The sequence below is a fragment of the Nerophis ophidion genome, linkage group LG14 (assembly GCF_033978795.1).
Source record: "Nerophis ophidion isolate RoL-2023_Sa linkage group LG14, RoL_Noph_v1.0, whole genome shotgun sequence".
Taxonomy (NCBI): Eukaryota; Metazoa; Chordata; class Actinopteri; order Syngnathiformes; family Syngnathidae; genus Nerophis; species Nerophis ophidion.
This window is the reverse complement of record NC_084624.1, coordinates 29,824,587-29,842,702: the sequence shown is the minus strand read 5'-3', so window position 1 is coordinate 29,842,702 and position 18,116 is coordinate 29,824,587. Positions and strand designations below refer to the sequence as shown.

Here is an 18,116-nt window from a genome sequence, read left to right as displayed (position 1 = left end):
ACCACCCACCCACCACCACGAAAAGATATATATATATATATATACATATATATATATATAGTAATTAAATTGACAAATAAACCTTCCCACTTAACCTTGATATCACAGCCGAGTACTTGTTCCCTTAGCATCAAAATTAAGCACCAATGGCTTCTTCTTTTTTGGTTCTGGTTACAACCTCTTTCTTATTGCTTGGTAGAATTTGTTGAATTAAAACAACCCCTGCCTTACCCAGACTTAAAAGGACATAAAGAGCTGGCATTAAAACACTGTCCATCACTACTAATGATAGGTTTACAATACACACATGTATTTAAGATACTGTTGAAGTTTGTTTTCCCACACTGGTTCTGTCAATGTATTTATTAGCTCCTGTTCAGCATTCAATACAGTATGTGCATGCAGTTGGTGGTTTGTCTCTAACTTGTTTGTTTTCCTTCCCCTCCCTGTCTCCCGCCCTCATAAGAACGTACTGATCGTGGAGGTGAGTCAACCATGTTTTTTCCTTCTCTATTTTCGTACTTTGACCAAGTTCCAGGTCAAGATGAACAGCTCAAGTTTTCCTCCTTTTTAATTAGGTGAAGTGCGTATGGAGTATAACGAAAGTCCGCAGATGTTACGTTTTTTTTCCTTTGGTCTTTCTATTCTGTATTGAGTGAGAGTATTTTTTTTGTTGTTGACTTGTTTTATAAAGATTGAGGTCCATTACATTAGAGTTAAGCAGCCAAATGCGTGAAGGTTGTAATATTGCAGTAATCCATTAGATTATACAAACATAAACCATATTGCTGCTCTTCTTTCTCACTACTACTACTATTAGGCCTCACTGTGGTAGACAGCGCTTATTTTTAGTAAAATTACAATAAACAGAGTGTGCTGTCGCCGCCTACCACTCAACTACCAATGGACAAAGAGAACCAGGTTCAGTTTGCCTTGGTGCCAGCGTCCATATTGACAAGGAGTGCAGCAAAACTCCTTCATAAAAATAATAAATAAAAACAGAAATACTGTACCTCCAACAAGGATGCGGTGCATCTGGAAAGTATTCACAACACTTCACTTTTTCCATATTTTGTTGTGTTACAGCCTTTTTTCAAAATGGAATACATTTGTTTTTGTCCTAAAAATTTTACGGAGAACACTCCACAATGACAATATGAAAATGTTTTTATTTTTTTATCTTACAAATGTATTGAAAATAAAAAGCTAAAAACAACCCCACATACATGTAAGTATTCACAACCTATGCTCTGTACTGTGTTGATGCACCTTTGACAGAAATTACAGCCTTAAGTCCTTTTGAATACGATGCCACGAGCTTGGCACATTTATATTTGGGCAAATTGCAAATTCACCTATTCCTCTTTGCAGCACCTCTCAAGCTCCATCAGGTTATATAGGAAGCGTTGGTTTTCATCCAGGATGTCTCTGTACATTGCTACATTCATCTTTCCCTCTATCTTCACCAGCCTCCCAGTTCCTGATGCTAAAACTGTTTCCCACAGCATGATGCTGCCACTACCATGCTTCACTGTAGAGATAGTATTGGCCTGGTGATGAGCTGTGCCTGATTTCCTCGAAACATGATGCCTGGCATTTACACCAAAAGGTTCAATCTTTGTCTCATCAGACAGTAGAATTTTGTTTCTCGTGATCTGAGAGTCTTTCAGGTGCATTTTTGCAAACTTTTAATAAGAAATGTCTTCCGTTTGGCCATTATACCATACAAGCCTGCAGGTGGAATGCTGCAGAGATCGTAGTCCTTCTGGAAGGTTCTCCACTCTCCACAGAGGAATTATTTAGTTCTGACAGAGTGACCATCTGGTTGTTGTTCACCTCCCTGACTAGATTAAGATGAATGCAGCAATGTACAGAGACATTCTGGATGAAAATCAATGTTTCTCATCCAACCTGATGGAGCTTGAGAGGCGCTGCAAAGAGGAAATGCCAAAATAGCCTAAGGATAGGAGTGCAAAGCTTGTGGCATTCTATTCAAAAATACTTGAGGCTATAATTGCTGCCAAAGGTGCATCAACAAAGAATCAAACAAAGGCTGTGAATACTTGTCTACATGGGATTTTTTTAATTTTAATAAATAAAAATAAAAATGTCATTATAGGGGTATTTTTTGTAGAATTTTAATGACAAATATAAGCGTTTTCTATTTTGGAATAAGGCTGTAATATAACAAAATGTAGAAAATGTGAAGCGCTGTGTGTACTTTCCGATAGCACTGCATTTGTTCGTAAGCAAGCTATTGCTTATTTGTTGAACACATCTGTTTAAGCTAAAAAATTGTAGTGATATATTGTTTCTTATACATACATATGTATCAGTGACGCGCTGTCAGGGGAGGCAAGTGAGGCAGGCGGCTTAGGAGAGACCAAATAATACATCAAAATCTGTTACCTGATGAATAATTTTGGAGTTCAGTGTGTATTTTTATATATATAGTGACATACATTTGTAAAAATATATATTTGTTCCCTTAATAATGACTTCATGGACACAATTCAAACATTTATAAGGTAATGGTTTAGTTGTTTTTTAACATGCTTTAACCAAAGTGAGTTTAACTACGAGAGATGTGATAGTAAAGTAAATAGTTTGCAGCTATAAAGATGTACAATTTTTCCGCTGATCCATTTGCGTGTCATTCTAGTAGTTTCTCTGTAACTGGTCATCTCACTCCAGTTACTCCATTCCTCTGTATTTTCCAGTACAAGAGGTCAGTTGTGTGTTTTTGTTCATTCACTGGAAGCCAGATTTAATTTTGAAGGCTCTCCCAGTTCTAATAGGTCACGGAATATAAACACAGCTGACTAACTTCTCCCGCTTTCACGCTGTGAAATTAATCAGCTCTTTGTCTGGAAATTCCTGGTTGGTAATCTTGTGCTTTCTCAATCCTGTTTTCCTGTCTTGCCTGCCTGGGCGACTCAGGGCATAATCGGCACCGGTAAGACCCTGAAGGCTCTCCTGAAGCACGTCGAGGCCTTCAAGCCCAAAATGATCAAAGTTGCCGGGTGAGTTATGACTCTGCGGAAACAAAACATGTACCGCTTTGTGAATCACACAATTTCCGCTGCCTTTCAGTCTCGACGAGAGAATAAGGGTGCGTTCACACTTGTCACGTTTGCTCCGGTTTAAAGGAACCCTGGTACGTTTTTGCTGTGCTAATACGGTTTGTTTGGTCAAGTGTGAACGCGACCGATTGAATCCTGGTGTGCACCAAACAAGCTTGAGAGAGTCGCTTGTTACCTGCAGATGTTTTTTTTTAATACATATCAATTTATGAAGAAAATAAAATGTAAAGAAGAGCAAAGTTGCAACGTAATGATATAATGGTATAATACCCTTTGTCATGTTCAGTACAGTACAGGCCAAAAGTTTGGACACACCTTCTCCTCATTCAATGTGTTGTAGATTGTCACTGAAGGCATCAAAACTATGAATGAACACGTGGTGCAGTTGGGAGAGTGCCCGTGCCAGCTACCTGAGGGTTCCTGGTTCAATCCCCACCTTCTACCAACCTCTTCACGTCTGTTGTGTCCTTGAGCAAGACACTTCACCCTTGTTCCTGATGGGGGCTGGTTAGGGCCTTGCATGGCAGCTCCCTCCATCAGTGTGTGAATGTGTGTGTAAACGGGTGAATGTGGAAATAGTGTCAAAGCGCTTTGAGTACCTTGAAGGTAGAAAAGCGCTAAACAAGTACAACCCATTTACCATTTATGTGGAGTTATGTACTTTTGCACACTTGGCATTCTTTCAATGAGCTTCAAGCATACCTGTGAAGTAAAAAAAAGAATGGTAAAATTGGTTATAGTTGTATAGTGCTTTTCTTCTTTCAACGTGTTCAAATCGCGTTGACACTATTTCCACATTCACACATTCACACACTGATTGCGGGAGCTGCTATGCAGGGCCCTAACCAGGACCCATCAGGAGCAAGGGTGTAGTGTCTTGCTCAAGGACACAACGGATGTAATGAGGTTAGTAGTAGGTGAGGATTGAACCACAAACCCTCAGTTTGCTGGCAATGCCTCTCTCCCAACAGCGCCACGCCCCCAAAGTGAAAACCATTACAGGTGACTACCTCTTAAACCTCATCGAGAGAATGCCAATAGTGTGCAAAGCGGCAATTAGAGCAAAGGGTGGCTATTTTGAAGAAACTAGAATATTGAGCTGCGAATCTTTGGGTGTGCCACGATTCGATTCAATATCGATTCTTGGGGTTACGATTCGATAATATATCGACTTTTTTCGATTCGATTCTCGATTCAAAAATGATATTTTTCCGATTCAAAGCGATTCTGTATTCATTCAATACATAGGATCTCAGCAGGATCTACCCCAGTCTGCTGACATGCTAGCAGAGTAGTAGATTTAAAAAAAAAAAACTTTTATAATTGTAAAGGACAATGTTTTATCAACTGATTGCAATAATGTAAATTTGTTTAAACTATTAAACAAAACAAAAATATGACTTATTTTATCTTTGTAAAAACATTGGACACTGTGTGTTGTCAAGCTTATGAGATGCGATGCAAATGTAAGCCACTGTGACACTATTGTTCTTTTTTTTTCTTTTTTTTTATAAATGTCTAATGATAATGTCTATGAGGGATTTTTAATCACTGTTATGCTGAAATTATAACTAATATTGATATTGTTGTTGATAATATTCATTTTTGTTTTACTACTTTTGGTTTGTTCTGTGTCGTGTTTGTGTCTCTCAATTGCTCTGTTTTTTGCAGTTCTGAGTGTTGCTGGGTCAGGTTTGGTTTTGGAATTGGATTGCATTGTTATGGTATTGCTGTGTAGTGGTTTGTTGGATTGATAAATAAATAAATAAATAAAAATTAAAAATCTATATTTTTAAAATGAGAATTGATTCTGAATCGCACAATCAATCAATCAATCAATCAATGTTTATTTATATAGCCCCAAATCACAAATGTCTCAAAGGACTGCACAAATCATTACGACTACAACATCCTCGGAAGAACCCACAAAAGGGCAAGGAAAACTCACACCCAGTGGGCAGGGAGAATTCACATTCAGTGGGACGCCAGCGACAATGCTGACTATGAGAAACCTTGGAGAGGACCTCAGATGTGGGCAACCCCCCCCCTCTAGGGGACCGAAAGCAATGGATGTCGAGCGGGTCTAACATGATACTGTGAAAGTTCAATCCATAGTGGCTCCAAGACAGCAGTGAGAGTCCCGTCCACAGGAAACCATCTCAAGCGGATCAGCAGCGTAGAGATGTCCCCAACCGATACAGGCGAGCGGTCCATCCTGGGTCCCGACGAGCGGTCCATCCTGGGTCTCGACTCTGGACAGTCAGTACTTCATCCATGGTCATCGGACCGGACCCCCTCCACAAGGGAGGGGGGGACATAGGAGAAAGAAAAGAAGCGGCAGATCAACTGGTCTAAAAAGGAGGTCTATTTAAAGGCTAGAGTATACAGATGAGTTTTAAGATGAGACTTAAATGCTTCTACTGAGGTAGCATCTCGAACTGTTACCGGGAGGGCATTCCAGAGTACTGGAGCCCGAACGGAAAACGCTCTATAGCAACGTATTCGATTCGATTCAGTTATTTCACCTTTTTTTTGTTAAGTACATAACTCCCCATGTGTTCATAGTTTTGATGCCTTCAGTGACAATCTACGATTTAAACAGTCATGAAAATAAAGAAAACGCATTGAATGAAAAGGTGTGTCCAAACTTTTGGCCCGTACTGTATGTATGCTAAGATATATGTAATAATGACAATAAAACTCTATTCTATTCTATTTGAAGAAAATGTTGACATCTTAGCTTTGTGTTATGGGTGCTAATGTAATATCTAATTGTTAGGGCTGTTAAACATAATGAGTCAACTCATGTCATTAAGCACAAGAAATATTGCAATAATCATATCTATACACACATTAACCAAAGCAATTTATTTTGACCTTACATGCTCCATTACCTTAACTGTAGAGAGTAACCTGAAAGGTGGGATGGGTTTTTATGCTGTCGGTGATCAAATGCATATGTCAGTGCAAAGATAATTGAGTAGATCCTGACTGGTGTGCTCGGTGGCAAATTTCACGTCAAAATAAACCCTGACTGAACTTTAGATACAACTTTTACTGAGTTGGGAGCAAATATATGTAATGCATTCAAGTAACGGGCTTCACGGTGGCAGAGGGGTTAGTGCGTCTGCCTCACAATACGAAGTTCCTGCAGTTCTGGGTTCAAATCCAGGCTCGGGATCTTTCTGTGTGGAGTTTGCATGTGAGTGTGAATGTTGTCTGTCTATCTGTGTTGGCCCTGCGATGAGGTGGCGACTTGTCCAGGGTGTACCCTGCCTTCCGCCCGATTGTAGCTGAGATAGGCGCCAGCGCCCCCCGCGACCCCGAAAGGGAATAAGCGGTAGAAAATGGATGGATGGATGGGCATTCAAGTAACACATTTTTATAAAATATCCCTGGATGACAATAAAATTGCATTTTTGTCCAAATATTGGGCTCTTTTTTGGTTAATTTAAACCAGGGGTGTCAAAATCAAGGCCCGCAAATTATCTATCGATCTATTGATTAGTATTAGAATTGACCCACAGGCCACCGCCAAAATGGGGTTCCAGGGACCCCATCAAGTCATAAAAATAGGGTTCCAAAGTAAATTTTTGGGGTCCCACATTTGTGTAACTGTTTTGAAAACAAATGATAAATGTATGCATTATCCTGTTATGTCTCACATTCTATATTGTGTTTTGGAAAAAGGTTGTCATAAACTTTACTTAATTCATTAAAAAATATATATACTAAAGAAAACACATTTGTATGCATATTTAAATGAATTTAGTTATAAACATTCATTTATTTACTTTTTTCCTTCATGGATCTTAACTTTACTGCTGCTGGTATTTTTTTCTACATTTTTATTGTAATGGTTTCAGAATGTGTTAGTTCTTCTTTTGGGCAAAGTAAGACAAAGAAAACAATCTGAAGTTGTCTTTATTTTTCAGTTTTAATGCCATGATTTTAATAGTTTGGCCTGCATTGTGCACAGATTTTCCTCCATGCGGCCCCTGAGCTAAAATGAGTTTGAGACCTCTGATTTTAACTATACAGGCAAGTAAAAGCTTGATTATTCCAAATTCAAAAGTGTGAATAATCTGATTAGTACATAAATTTTTGGGGACAGAACTAAATTAGATATATTTGTAGTGTTGTCTAATATTATTAAAAACTAGTTTAATCACACTTTTTAATTGTGATTAATCATGATTAATCACACTAAATACAAATAACTTTAAAAAAATTTAACCCAATATTTTGACACATACAGTTTTGTCAGAATGTCATACACAATTGAAAAAAGTAACTAAATATATGTAATTTATTTGCTCAAAATTTGATAACTGTTCTATCGAAAGTGACATTGGGTAATATTTTGAATTGAAATTTGCCAGGGAGCACAGCAGTTGGAGTTGCAAAATACAGGAAAAACACGCACTCTCCAAAAAATGTAAAACTAAAATTAAGAGGTGCACTTGAAGAAAAAGAAAGGCCAGCAACACTTGTGTCCTTCTAATAATTTTAATATAAACTGTGCAGGCGCTACCAAACACAGACCGGTTTCGACAATGTCTTTGTTAGTGTGCAATCCCTAACAGGAAGCGATACACTTAAATAGTCACAGCTGTGGTCAATCATTTGAGAAAATACAGGTAAATGAAAAATGAAAAGTGCACAAATAATAGACAAAATTATACAAAACAATTCAAAGACTCAGCACAGTATCATAGGAAAATAAACAAAGAAATAAAAAAATGTGTGGACAAACATAGCTCATCAGCACAGGGAAAAAAAAATAAAGCGCTAGAATAGCTATAGTTCCCTCTATATATAATATAATACTTATACAGCAGCAGTTTTAATGTCTGAATGTCCTACTGTCACATGCGGGTCGCCTTAAAGCGGTTCGTTCTCCCGGAATGCAACACTGACGGCTCCGGACGATGGCGTGAAGGTAGGATTTGATTTATTAAACATAAATCACCCAACTACCAAAATACAGGCAAAGAACAAAAAAGGCAAGCGTGCTTAAAACACGTGAAGCTATGACTTAGCATAGGCTATGGCATGGAACGAGCAAAACTTACTTGGCATAAACATGACGCAAACAATGAAACCAGGACAAGTGATCAAAAAAAGGCTGGCTTAAATAGTGTCTCTTGATTACCAACGGGTATGTTCCGAACGCAAGAGGTAGGTGAAAATCACAAGTAACCATGGTGACTAAACTCAGAAGGTGCACAAACAGGAATTAAAGGAGTCCAAAACAAACAGAAAACTAACAAAAAAAACATGATCCAGACCACAGATCACGACACCTACACAATTAAAAAAGTGACTAAATATACATAATTTATTTGCTCAAAACTTGATAACTGTTTTATCAAAAGTGACCTTGGGGTGTAATTTGAATTGAAAATTGCCAGGGAGCACAACAGTCTGAGTCTCCTTACGGCGTGGCGCAGTGGAAGAGTGGCCGTGCGCAACCCGAGGGTCACTGGTTCAAATCCCACCTAGAACCAACCTCGTCACGTCCGTTGTGTCCTGAGCAAGACACTTCACCCTTGCTCCTGATGGGTGCTGGTTGGCGCCTTGCATGGCAGCTCCCTCCATCAGTGTGTGAATGTGTGTGTGAATGGGTAAATGTGGAAGTAGTGTCAAAAGCGCTTTGAGTACCTTGAAGGTAGAAAAGCGCTATACAAGTACAACCCATTTATCATTTATTTATTTATCTTTGCATTGACTGTAAAACAACCGAAGCAGCTTTTGAGGTAAAGTAAAGGAGCATGTTGGGTCAAAATAAATAACATGATTAATGAGATATTTTTTTTGTGATTAATCGCATGCATTAACTTTTTAAATTGACAGCGCTCATCTTTTTTATAATGAATCTATTACAATATCTGAATATTTGGAGGGCAATAGAAATGAGGTATGGGCCAGAATTGGTCCTTGGGCAGCAATTAGGACACCCTATGATTTTTACTATGAAGCCATGATAAAAAAAAAAAATATGTGAACGCTGAACAAATCGTACCAAGGGTTTGCACCTTACTTTTTTAAATTTATTTTAGGCCCGCACCAGAACACCACCCAGTTCAAACACAGCCTTTGTGACACATATATAGAATACAAATTTGGTAATAACGTCTGTTTTTTATCCTCAGATTGCTGGTGAAGAGGGTGCCTCACAACACTACACGCCTCCCACACTGTATGTACTGTATATACCAGTGGCGGGCCGTGCGTTTCTCACCTAGGCCTTCAGTGATGTCCTACTTAGTCCGACTTCAGCTCTCAAAATACCGTAATTGATGTCACCACTCAAAGAGCCATTTTGATCCGTTTCACAAAATAAAGAAAACAATGGGAGCCACAAAACTCTTTTGAAATTTAAAATGTAATATAACACTGCATACAGAGTTTTTTTTACTTTGTGCTATGTGTAAACCAGGGGTCTCAGACACTATCATTAAATGAAAATTTAATGATAGTGGGGCTCGTGAGTTTTATACAGCATCACACTTGCTAACCCTCCCGAATATTCAGAGAGTCTACCGAATGTCATATCAACTATTCTCACGAAAGTTTGCAGGATTTCCCACGATCAACAATAACAAGTGCATCCTATGAAGGCGCTGCTTTTGACGCCCTCCTCAGCACGTTCAATCAGTTTGCCAGCCCAGTCACATGTCGTATGAGGCTTCTGAAGACATACGCCAAAGATTGCAAGGCATACTTGTTCGACAGCCGTACAGGTTACACTGAAGGTTGTGATATAAACAACTTTAACACTCTTACTAATATGCGCCACACTGTGAACCCACACCAAACAAGAATGACAAACACATTTCGGGAGAACATCGGCACTGTAACACAACATAAACACAAAAGAAACAAATACCCAGAATCCCATGCATCCCTACTCTTCCGGGCACCAAATCCCCCCTCCGTGCGTCGGTTGAGGTGGGCGGGGTTTGGTGCTAGCGGGGGTGTATAATGGAGCCCGGAAGAGTAGGAATGCATGGGATTCTGGGTATTTCTTCTTTTGTGTTTATGTTGTGTTACAGTGCCGATGTTCTCCCGAAATGTGTTTGTCATTTTGGTTTGGTGTGGGTTCATAGTGTGGTGCATATTAGTAAGAGTGTTAAAGTTGTTTATATTACAACCCTCAGTGTAACCTGTATGGCTGTTGAAAAAGTATGCGTTGCAGTCACTTTCATGTAGAATTTAAAATGTGATCAGATGGCACGCGGATTGTGTGGTGTAAAAGCGGGCGCGACAACATGTAGAGGAGGTTAACAGCATTGCCATCACTGCACACCCTCATTATTGAAGTCCAGGTGAAAATTGGAGATTGTTTTCCCCGGTTGATTTTTGAGAGTGGCTCTAAAATCTGCAAACCTCCCGGAATAATCCTTGGGGTCGCCAATTTAGCAGCTGAGCCATATCATAGTGCCTAAAGAGCCGCATGCGGCTCCGGGGCCGCGGTTTGCCTACCCCTGCTATACAGAAACCCACTTGCACAAGTATTGAAATCCCCTCAACAGTGTTCAAATGGGTCCATTTTTCGGCTCATTTAACATTCAATAAACCCTCTTCAGCAATTGAAACATATCATACGTGGTACTGTCAAAATTAAAAGAATTGTATAAAACAAATGAAACATGAAAAAATAAAGAAATAAAATATTGGTACTCACAATTTGTAGCACTCATCCGACGGCGTGTAAGCCTGTGGTACTGCTTGTAGTCTGTTGATTCATGTGAAAGTGGCAAGCAAACCATTTCGCCGCCGGTGTTGTGCCAAAATTTGTTTGCCTGCCAAAAAGTATTTATTTCACGGGAGCGAGCATCGCTCGCTTTACTGCATTGCTTGGCTTCGTCTGTCCACAGAGGATTACTAGGTGTAAGACAAACACTTTATCTTCATAGTTATTGTACCGGTCTTTTTTCTGTCTCTTTCTATGGCTCCTATGGCTCCAGTGCCAGTTCCTGTTTTCGCAACTTCTGTTTGGATACTCACTTGGGACTCCCAAGTGAGTATCCAATCACAGCGTTAGGCCAGCTAGAAGGCCTTACTGACAACAACTCGTGATCTGATTGGCTATCGCAATTGTCTATCAGCTGTATGTGTCTGTTCACTTACAGTGCATGCAAAGATGCCCGCATTGTTGATTTTGAAGGCCCCGCGCAGATTTTTTACAGCATGGCAACATAAGCTAGCTGAATTCTGATTGGATACAAACTCTAACATAAAAACAACAGTATTGGAAAGAGCATAATATGACATAAAGAAAATATGAATACTTTTACATACAGTATTTAGGGAAAGTAGATAAAAAATACTTAAATTATGATCATGATTTCTGGTTATGTTAGGCTAGCAGAGAATGTCTTGCTGGCCCTGACGGCACACCACTGGTATATACTATATGCTATGCTCTTTAACATTTAAAATATTATGTTCAACCTTTTTTTTTTTTTTTGCGCGAGTCAATAAACGGTGAATTAACTCACAAGTTCTATTTCTCTTTCATTGCAGACGTCGGCTTTGAGATACCCAATCGCTTCGTAGTGGGATACGCGTTGGACTACAACGAGTATTTTAGAGACCTCAATGTAAGTGAGAGGCTTTGTCTTGTTTTGGAACTCACTTTCTTATCTCCTATTTGACCACTGTTTTACTCCCCCCCCCACCAGCATATCTGTGTGATCAGCGAAAGTGGCAAGCTGAAATACAAGATGTGAGGGAAGGAGTCGTGGTCTCACACATTTCCGCCCTTTTACAGCTGCTATGGGGACATTTGTCCTCTGATGTCATCGTTCAACATTCCATATGTGATGCTGCTGTTTAAGCTGTGGTGGGATTCCTCATACAGTGGAACCCACGAAAGGTGGCACATCAAGCTTGGAAACAATTCACTGTATTTCATTGGGAATGGTCTGTTCCAAGGTCAAACTTGCCACCATAAATCTTTTATCAACTGCACGGACAAGTTTTAGTGTAACATTTTATCCTCCCTTTAATGAACACTGACAAAGACACAATGCCTCTCAAGTGTTAGTTTTTAACATTTTAACTTGTCACACAAGTTTAATTGCTGTCAAAACAGACAAAATACCTTAGAGTTATGGCTTGTGTCAAAATTTTGTGGGAGACATGCTAGCATACATGTAACACAAGTATCCTAAACGTTTAATAATCATTAGGAAAATGGTCAATAACTTATGGACTTATAGTTGTCAAGCTCCAGTACGTTCTTGTGAATGGAGGCCATGTTTTACAATCAAACTCTTACTAATATGTGCCACACTGTGAACCCACACCAAAGAAGAATGACAAACACATTTCGGGAGAATATCAGCACCGTAACACAACATAAACACAACAGAACAAATATCCAGAATCCCATGCATCCCTAACTGTTCTGGGCTACATTATACACCCCTGCTACCAACAATGAATATTGCATTGTTGCATTTCTTTTCACAGTTCATATTTTGTTGAAGTATTATTCAATAAATATGTATATAATGGATTTTTGAATTGTTGCTATTTTTAGAATATGTTTTAAAAATCTCACGTACCCCTTGGCATACCTTCAAGTACCCCCAGGGCTACGCATACCCCCATTTGAGAACCATTGTTGTAGAGGACTTTAAAAGAATTCCCATCACGGCACGTCCTCAATATTTTTGTGCGGTTGAAATTCTGAAAAAGTTAGCCCCAGAATATTTCTGAGAGAGGCAATGAAATCCGGAAAAATCGTGGTGGTTGGCAGGTATGCAGCTGAGCCACATCAGAGGGATCAAAGAGCCGTATGTGGCTCCGGAGCCGCGGGTTGCCGACTCCTGCACTAGGGGGTGTCAAAAAATATTTTTCATTGAGGGCCACATCCCAGTTATGGCTGCTTCAAGAGGGCCGCTATTTTTAAATTACATCACATTATGCATGCTGGTAATAACCTGTGATGAATCATGATTAATTGAAATGCATATGCATTTGATAATTATATTTTTTTATGTATAACTTGCTTTAAAATCAAAAATAAAGGTGACAAGCAAGTGATTTTATCTCACAAATATAATTTTGCAATACAGTATATAATAATATAATTGGCATGATCCGATAATATTGAAGTTTCAAATACGCATTTTTTTCCGGCAAAATTTAAAGAACGAACGCATTTAGTAAAAAAAAAAATTTTTTTTAAATAAGCATTTTATTGAAGCCTATTTTTCCCAGGCTTTCGCTGGCCACACATATGACGAGCCAGAAGTGGCCCCCAGGCCTTGCGTTTGACACCTGTGCACTAGGCTGTTTTCTAAAGCTTGTTAAGAAGTGTGGGAAATTTAAAGTCAATACAGGGTGTTTAATAACAGCGCCACAAAGTGGTATATCCATCCATCCATGTGGTATATTTGTCAGAAAAATAATAGCACAGGCAACACAGTAAAGGTGCATTTTTAAACACATTTTCGCCATTGTGTGTGCATCGGTTTATAAGTAGATTAATTTAACCCATAGAGTGCTATTTTTTGCAAGGAGCAAAATTTTTGGCCAAAAAATCCAAACGCACAGAGTTGAAACTCTAATGCCAATTGAACTGAGGTACATTAAGGTATTTATACTTAAAGGCCTACTGAAATTAGATTTTCTTATTTAAACGAGGATAGCAGGTCCATTCTATGTGTCATACTTGATCATTTCGCGATATTGCCATATTTTTGCTAAAAGGATTTAGTAGAGAACATCCACGATAAAGTTTGCAACTTTTGCTTGCTAACAGAAAAAGCCCTGCATCTACCGGAAATCGCAGATGATGACGTCACATGTTGATGGCTCCTCACATCTTCACATTGTTTTTAATGGGAGCCGCCAACAAAAACAGCTATTTGGACCGAGAAAACGACGATTTCCCCATTAATTTGAGCGAGGCTGAAAGATTCGTGTTTGAGGATATTGATAGCGACGGACTAGAAAAAAAAAAAAAAAACGCGATAGTATTGGGACGGATTCAGATGTTTTTAGACACATTTACAAGGATAATTATGGGAAAACCCTTATCTTTCTATTGTGTTGCTAGTGTTTTAGTGAGTTTAACAGTACCTGATAGTCGGAAGTGTACGTCCACGGCCGGGTGTTGACGCCCAGTGTCTCAGGGAAGTCGACGGCAGCTTTATAGGCGGCACAAGCTCAGTTGATATCCGGTAAGAAGCGACTTTTTACCACAATTTTCTCACCGAAACCTGCTGGTTGACATTCGGTTGGGATCCATGTTCGCTCTGATCCATAGTAAAGTTTCAACTCTGTGAATTTTAAACAAGGAATCACCGTGTGTTTGTGTGGCTAAAGGCTAAAGCTTCCCAACTCCATCTTTCTACTTTGACTTCTCCAATATTAATTGAACAAATTGCAAAGGATTCAGCAACACAGGTGTACAAAATACTGTGTAATTATGCGGTTAAAGCAGACGACTTTTAGCTGTGTGTGTGCGCAGCGCTCATATTTCCTAACAGCCCGTGACGTCAAGCGTACATGTCATCATTAAGCAACGTTTTCAAGAAAAAACTCCCGGGAAATTTAAAATTGCAATTTAGTAAACTAAAAAGGCCGTATTGGCATGTGTTGCAATGTTAATATTTCATCATTGATATATAAACTATCAGACTGCGTGGTGGGTAGTAGTGGGTTTCAGTAGGCCTTTAATGGAGTATGGAAGAGTATGTAGAGGCTTCACTGTAAAGACAAAACTTGCATGCAAAAGACTGGAATTTTGCTCTTTTTGTCTTATATTATTGTTTTGTTCAATACAGTTTAAGGAACTTGTCATAACCAGAAAAATGGAAGTTAATTCTCTCTGAAGTGGTTTTTAAGTAGAAAAAATGTAGCATTTGGAAATAAAACGATTGTTGTCTTTTTTTAACATTTCACCATTGTCAGAACCTTGTAGCATTTTTAGCACAACTGGACCATTTTTTTTAGCATTCTTTTTACAGTACATTTTTTTCTTTAGTTGGATCAACTTACGTGAGCAACTTTTTGGTGTCATTGCCAGATTAAATGTATTTTATATGTATTAAAACGGGACGCCCTCCTAAGATGTCCTTTTTTCTATGGACCTTTGTAGCGACTGTTTATTATTGTCAATCATATTGTAGAGCATGGCAGGTCACCATTACAGGGTGGAAAAACAGAAATACGTGCCCCACAAATGAGCCAAAAAGGTACAAAAGAATCATTTGTGTTGAACTGTTGTGCTCTTTGTATACACCTGACACATGACTCCCGGTCTTTAAGCTGGGGACGCTGAGTGCTATTTAAACAAAACGGTTTTTCACATGCTGTTTATGTGGATTGACAGCATGACCTTTATTAAACCGTGACGATGATTTCCACATGGAACCATTTAACGCTATGGGACACATAGCATTACTGCAGTATCTTGGTTTTAGCTGTGACTTTTGACTCATGTTAGTAGAAAAACATTTGCAGTACATTATTTAGTATTGCGGCACGCTGACAATGTCAAATGTTGGGTTACTTATATTTACCATTCGTTTGTTACGATAACATATTTTCCTACAAACAACCAAACTAGTGAAAGTGGCACGTTATGTAAATCGTAAATAAAAACAATACTGTTATTAGCAAATAATTTTCAACTTATATTCAATTAACTAATCTGCAAAGACAAGATATTTGATGTTTCAACTGAGAATTTTTTTTTTTTTTTTTTGCAAATAATCATTAACTTTAAAAAGTTGGCACAGGGCCATTTTTACCACTGTGTTACATGACCTTTCCTTTTAACAACACTCAGTAAATGTTTGGGAACTGAGGAGACCAATTTTTGAAGCTTGTCTGGTGAAATTATTTTCCACATTGCATCAGTCCGTCTTAGATGAGCTGGGGCCCAGCAATGCTGACGGCGTTTCTGGGTGTTGTTGATAAATGGCTTTTGCTTTGTATCTGTAGTTACTGACAGTGGTTTTCTGAAATGTTCCTGAGCCCATTTGGTGATATCCCTTACACACTGACGCGTTTTGATGCGCTACCACCTGAGGGATCAAAGGTCACATGCATTCAATGTTTGTTTTTGGCCTTGCCGCTTACGTGCAGTGATTTCTCCAGATTTTCTGAACCTTTTTATCCTTGTAAGAGCTCATTGAGAAATGTTGTTCTTAAACTGTTCGACAATTTGTTCACAAAGTAGTGACCCTCAGCCCATCCTTGTTTGTAAATGACTGAGCATTTCATGGAAGCTTCTTTTATACCCAATCATGGCACCCACATGTTCCCAATTAGCCTGTTCACCTGAAGGATGTTCCAAATAAGTGTTTGATGAGAATTCCTCAACTTTCTCAGTCTTTTTGCCACTTGTGCCAACTTTTTTTAAACCTGTTGCAGACATTAAATTCCAAATGAGCTAATATTTGAAAAAAATAACAAAGTTTACCAGTTCCAATGATAAGTATCTTGTCTTTGCAGTCAATTCAATTGAATACAGGTTGAAAAGGACTTGCAAATCATTGTATTCTGTTTTTATGTTCGATTTACACATCTTGCTAACTTCACTGGTTTTGGGTTTTGTACTTGTTTTTTCTGTTATGTTGCTTCATCTGTAAACTATGATAAAATAAAGTGCAAACATGCCAAAAACACTCATAAAAAACTACTTTGGATACATTTTTTCAGAGATTTTATTTTAAGTATGTTTCCTTTCTGCCTCAATGCCATGTATTGTACTTTCATATCCTGCAATGGTATGATTAACTAAGCAAACTATACAGTCTAGTCCAAAGCACAGGGAATTAACTGTCAGCAAAGATGGAGTATCTCTCTTGATGCGCTTACAGTATATATGCAAATGTTGTACTCATACCAGTGGTTCTCAAACTATTTTCCACCAAGTACCACCTCAGAAAACACTTGGCTCTCCAAGTATTTTCATAATGACCAACATTAAAATACAGTGGCATTGTAGGCCTAAACATTCATCAGAAAATAGCAAATGTTTTATTGAACAAGTATAATAAATATGTTTGGCCACTGAAACATTACTCACAGTTTGAACAATAACACTTTTAAGTTTTTCTTTGGCATTCCACTAAATCGATGGTCAGCAACCCGCGGCTCTAGAGCCACATGCGGCTCTTTAGCGGCGCCCTGGTAGCTCCGTGTAGCTTTTTCAAAAATGTATGGAAATGGAGAAAAAATGCGGTGAAAAATGTTTTTTGTTTTAATATGGTTTCTGTAGAAGGACAAACACGACACACACCTTCTTAATTGTTGGAAAGCCCACTGTTTAATATTTTTGTGCTTCACTGATGAGAGTATTTGGTAAGAGCCATTTTGTCTTACTAATTTCAGCGGCCCTTAAACTCACCGTTGTGTGGACTGTGACTCAACAGTTTGTTAGCATGTAGTGAAGTGAAGTGAAGTGAATTATATTTATACAGCGCTTTTCTCAAGTGACTCAAAGCGCTTTTACATAGTGACACCCAATATCTAAGTTACATTTAAACCAGTGTGGGTGGCACTGGGAGCAGGTGGGTAAAGTGTATTGCCCAAGGACACAACGGCAGTAACTAGGATGGCACAAGCGGGAATCGAACCTGCAACCCTCAAGTTGCTGACACGGCCACTCGACCAATCGAGCTATGCCGCCCTATAACTTTCTCTGATGCTGCCACAGAAAGACGTGTTTTATGCCACTCCTTCTTTGTCTCATTTTGTCCACCAAACGTTTTACACCGTGCGTGAATGCAAGAAGGTGACCTCTGTTGATGTTATTGACTTGTGCTAATCAGGAATATTTGGTCACCGCATGACTGCAAGCTAACCCATGCTAACATGCTATTTAGGCTAGCTGTATGTACATATTGCATCATTATGCCTCGTTTGTAGCTATATTTGAGCTAATTTAATTTCCTTTACTTATGTCCTCTGTGTATTTAGTTTATTTTTGTTTCATGTATGTAATATTGGCTACATTCCTGATAGTTGTTTGTGCGCCATGTTGTTCCAAACCACAGTAAC

At 38.8% G+C, this 18,116-nt stretch overlaps 1 protein-coding gene across 2 annotated transcripts in view; it reads left to right on the top strand.

Annotated features, from left to right (window-relative positions):
• The window catches only part of prtfdc1b (phosphoribosyl transferase domain containing 1b), a 32,166-nt gene extending 19,554 nt beyond the window's left edge, over positions 1-12,612 (top strand). The window contains exons 5-10 of one of the 2 annotated variants that reach the window (XR_009809606.1): positions 467-484; positions 2,941-3,023; positions 3,094-3,157; positions 9,239-9,285; positions 11,616-11,692; positions 11,774-12,612. Coding sequence is in view for 1 of the 2 variants with exons in the window: in XM_061920346.1 (XP_061776330.1) it covers positions 467-484; positions 2,941-3,023; positions 9,239-9,285; positions 11,616-11,692; positions 11,774-11,821 (273 nt within the window). In the remaining variant the exon portion in view is untranslated. The remainder of the gene's footprint in view (positions 1-466; positions 485-2,940; positions 3,024-3,093; positions 3,158-9,238; positions 9,286-11,615; positions 11,693-11,773) is intronic. The other variant, XM_061920346.1, reaches the window with a different exon arrangement.
• Positions 12,613-18,116: the final 5,504 nt, after the last annotated feature.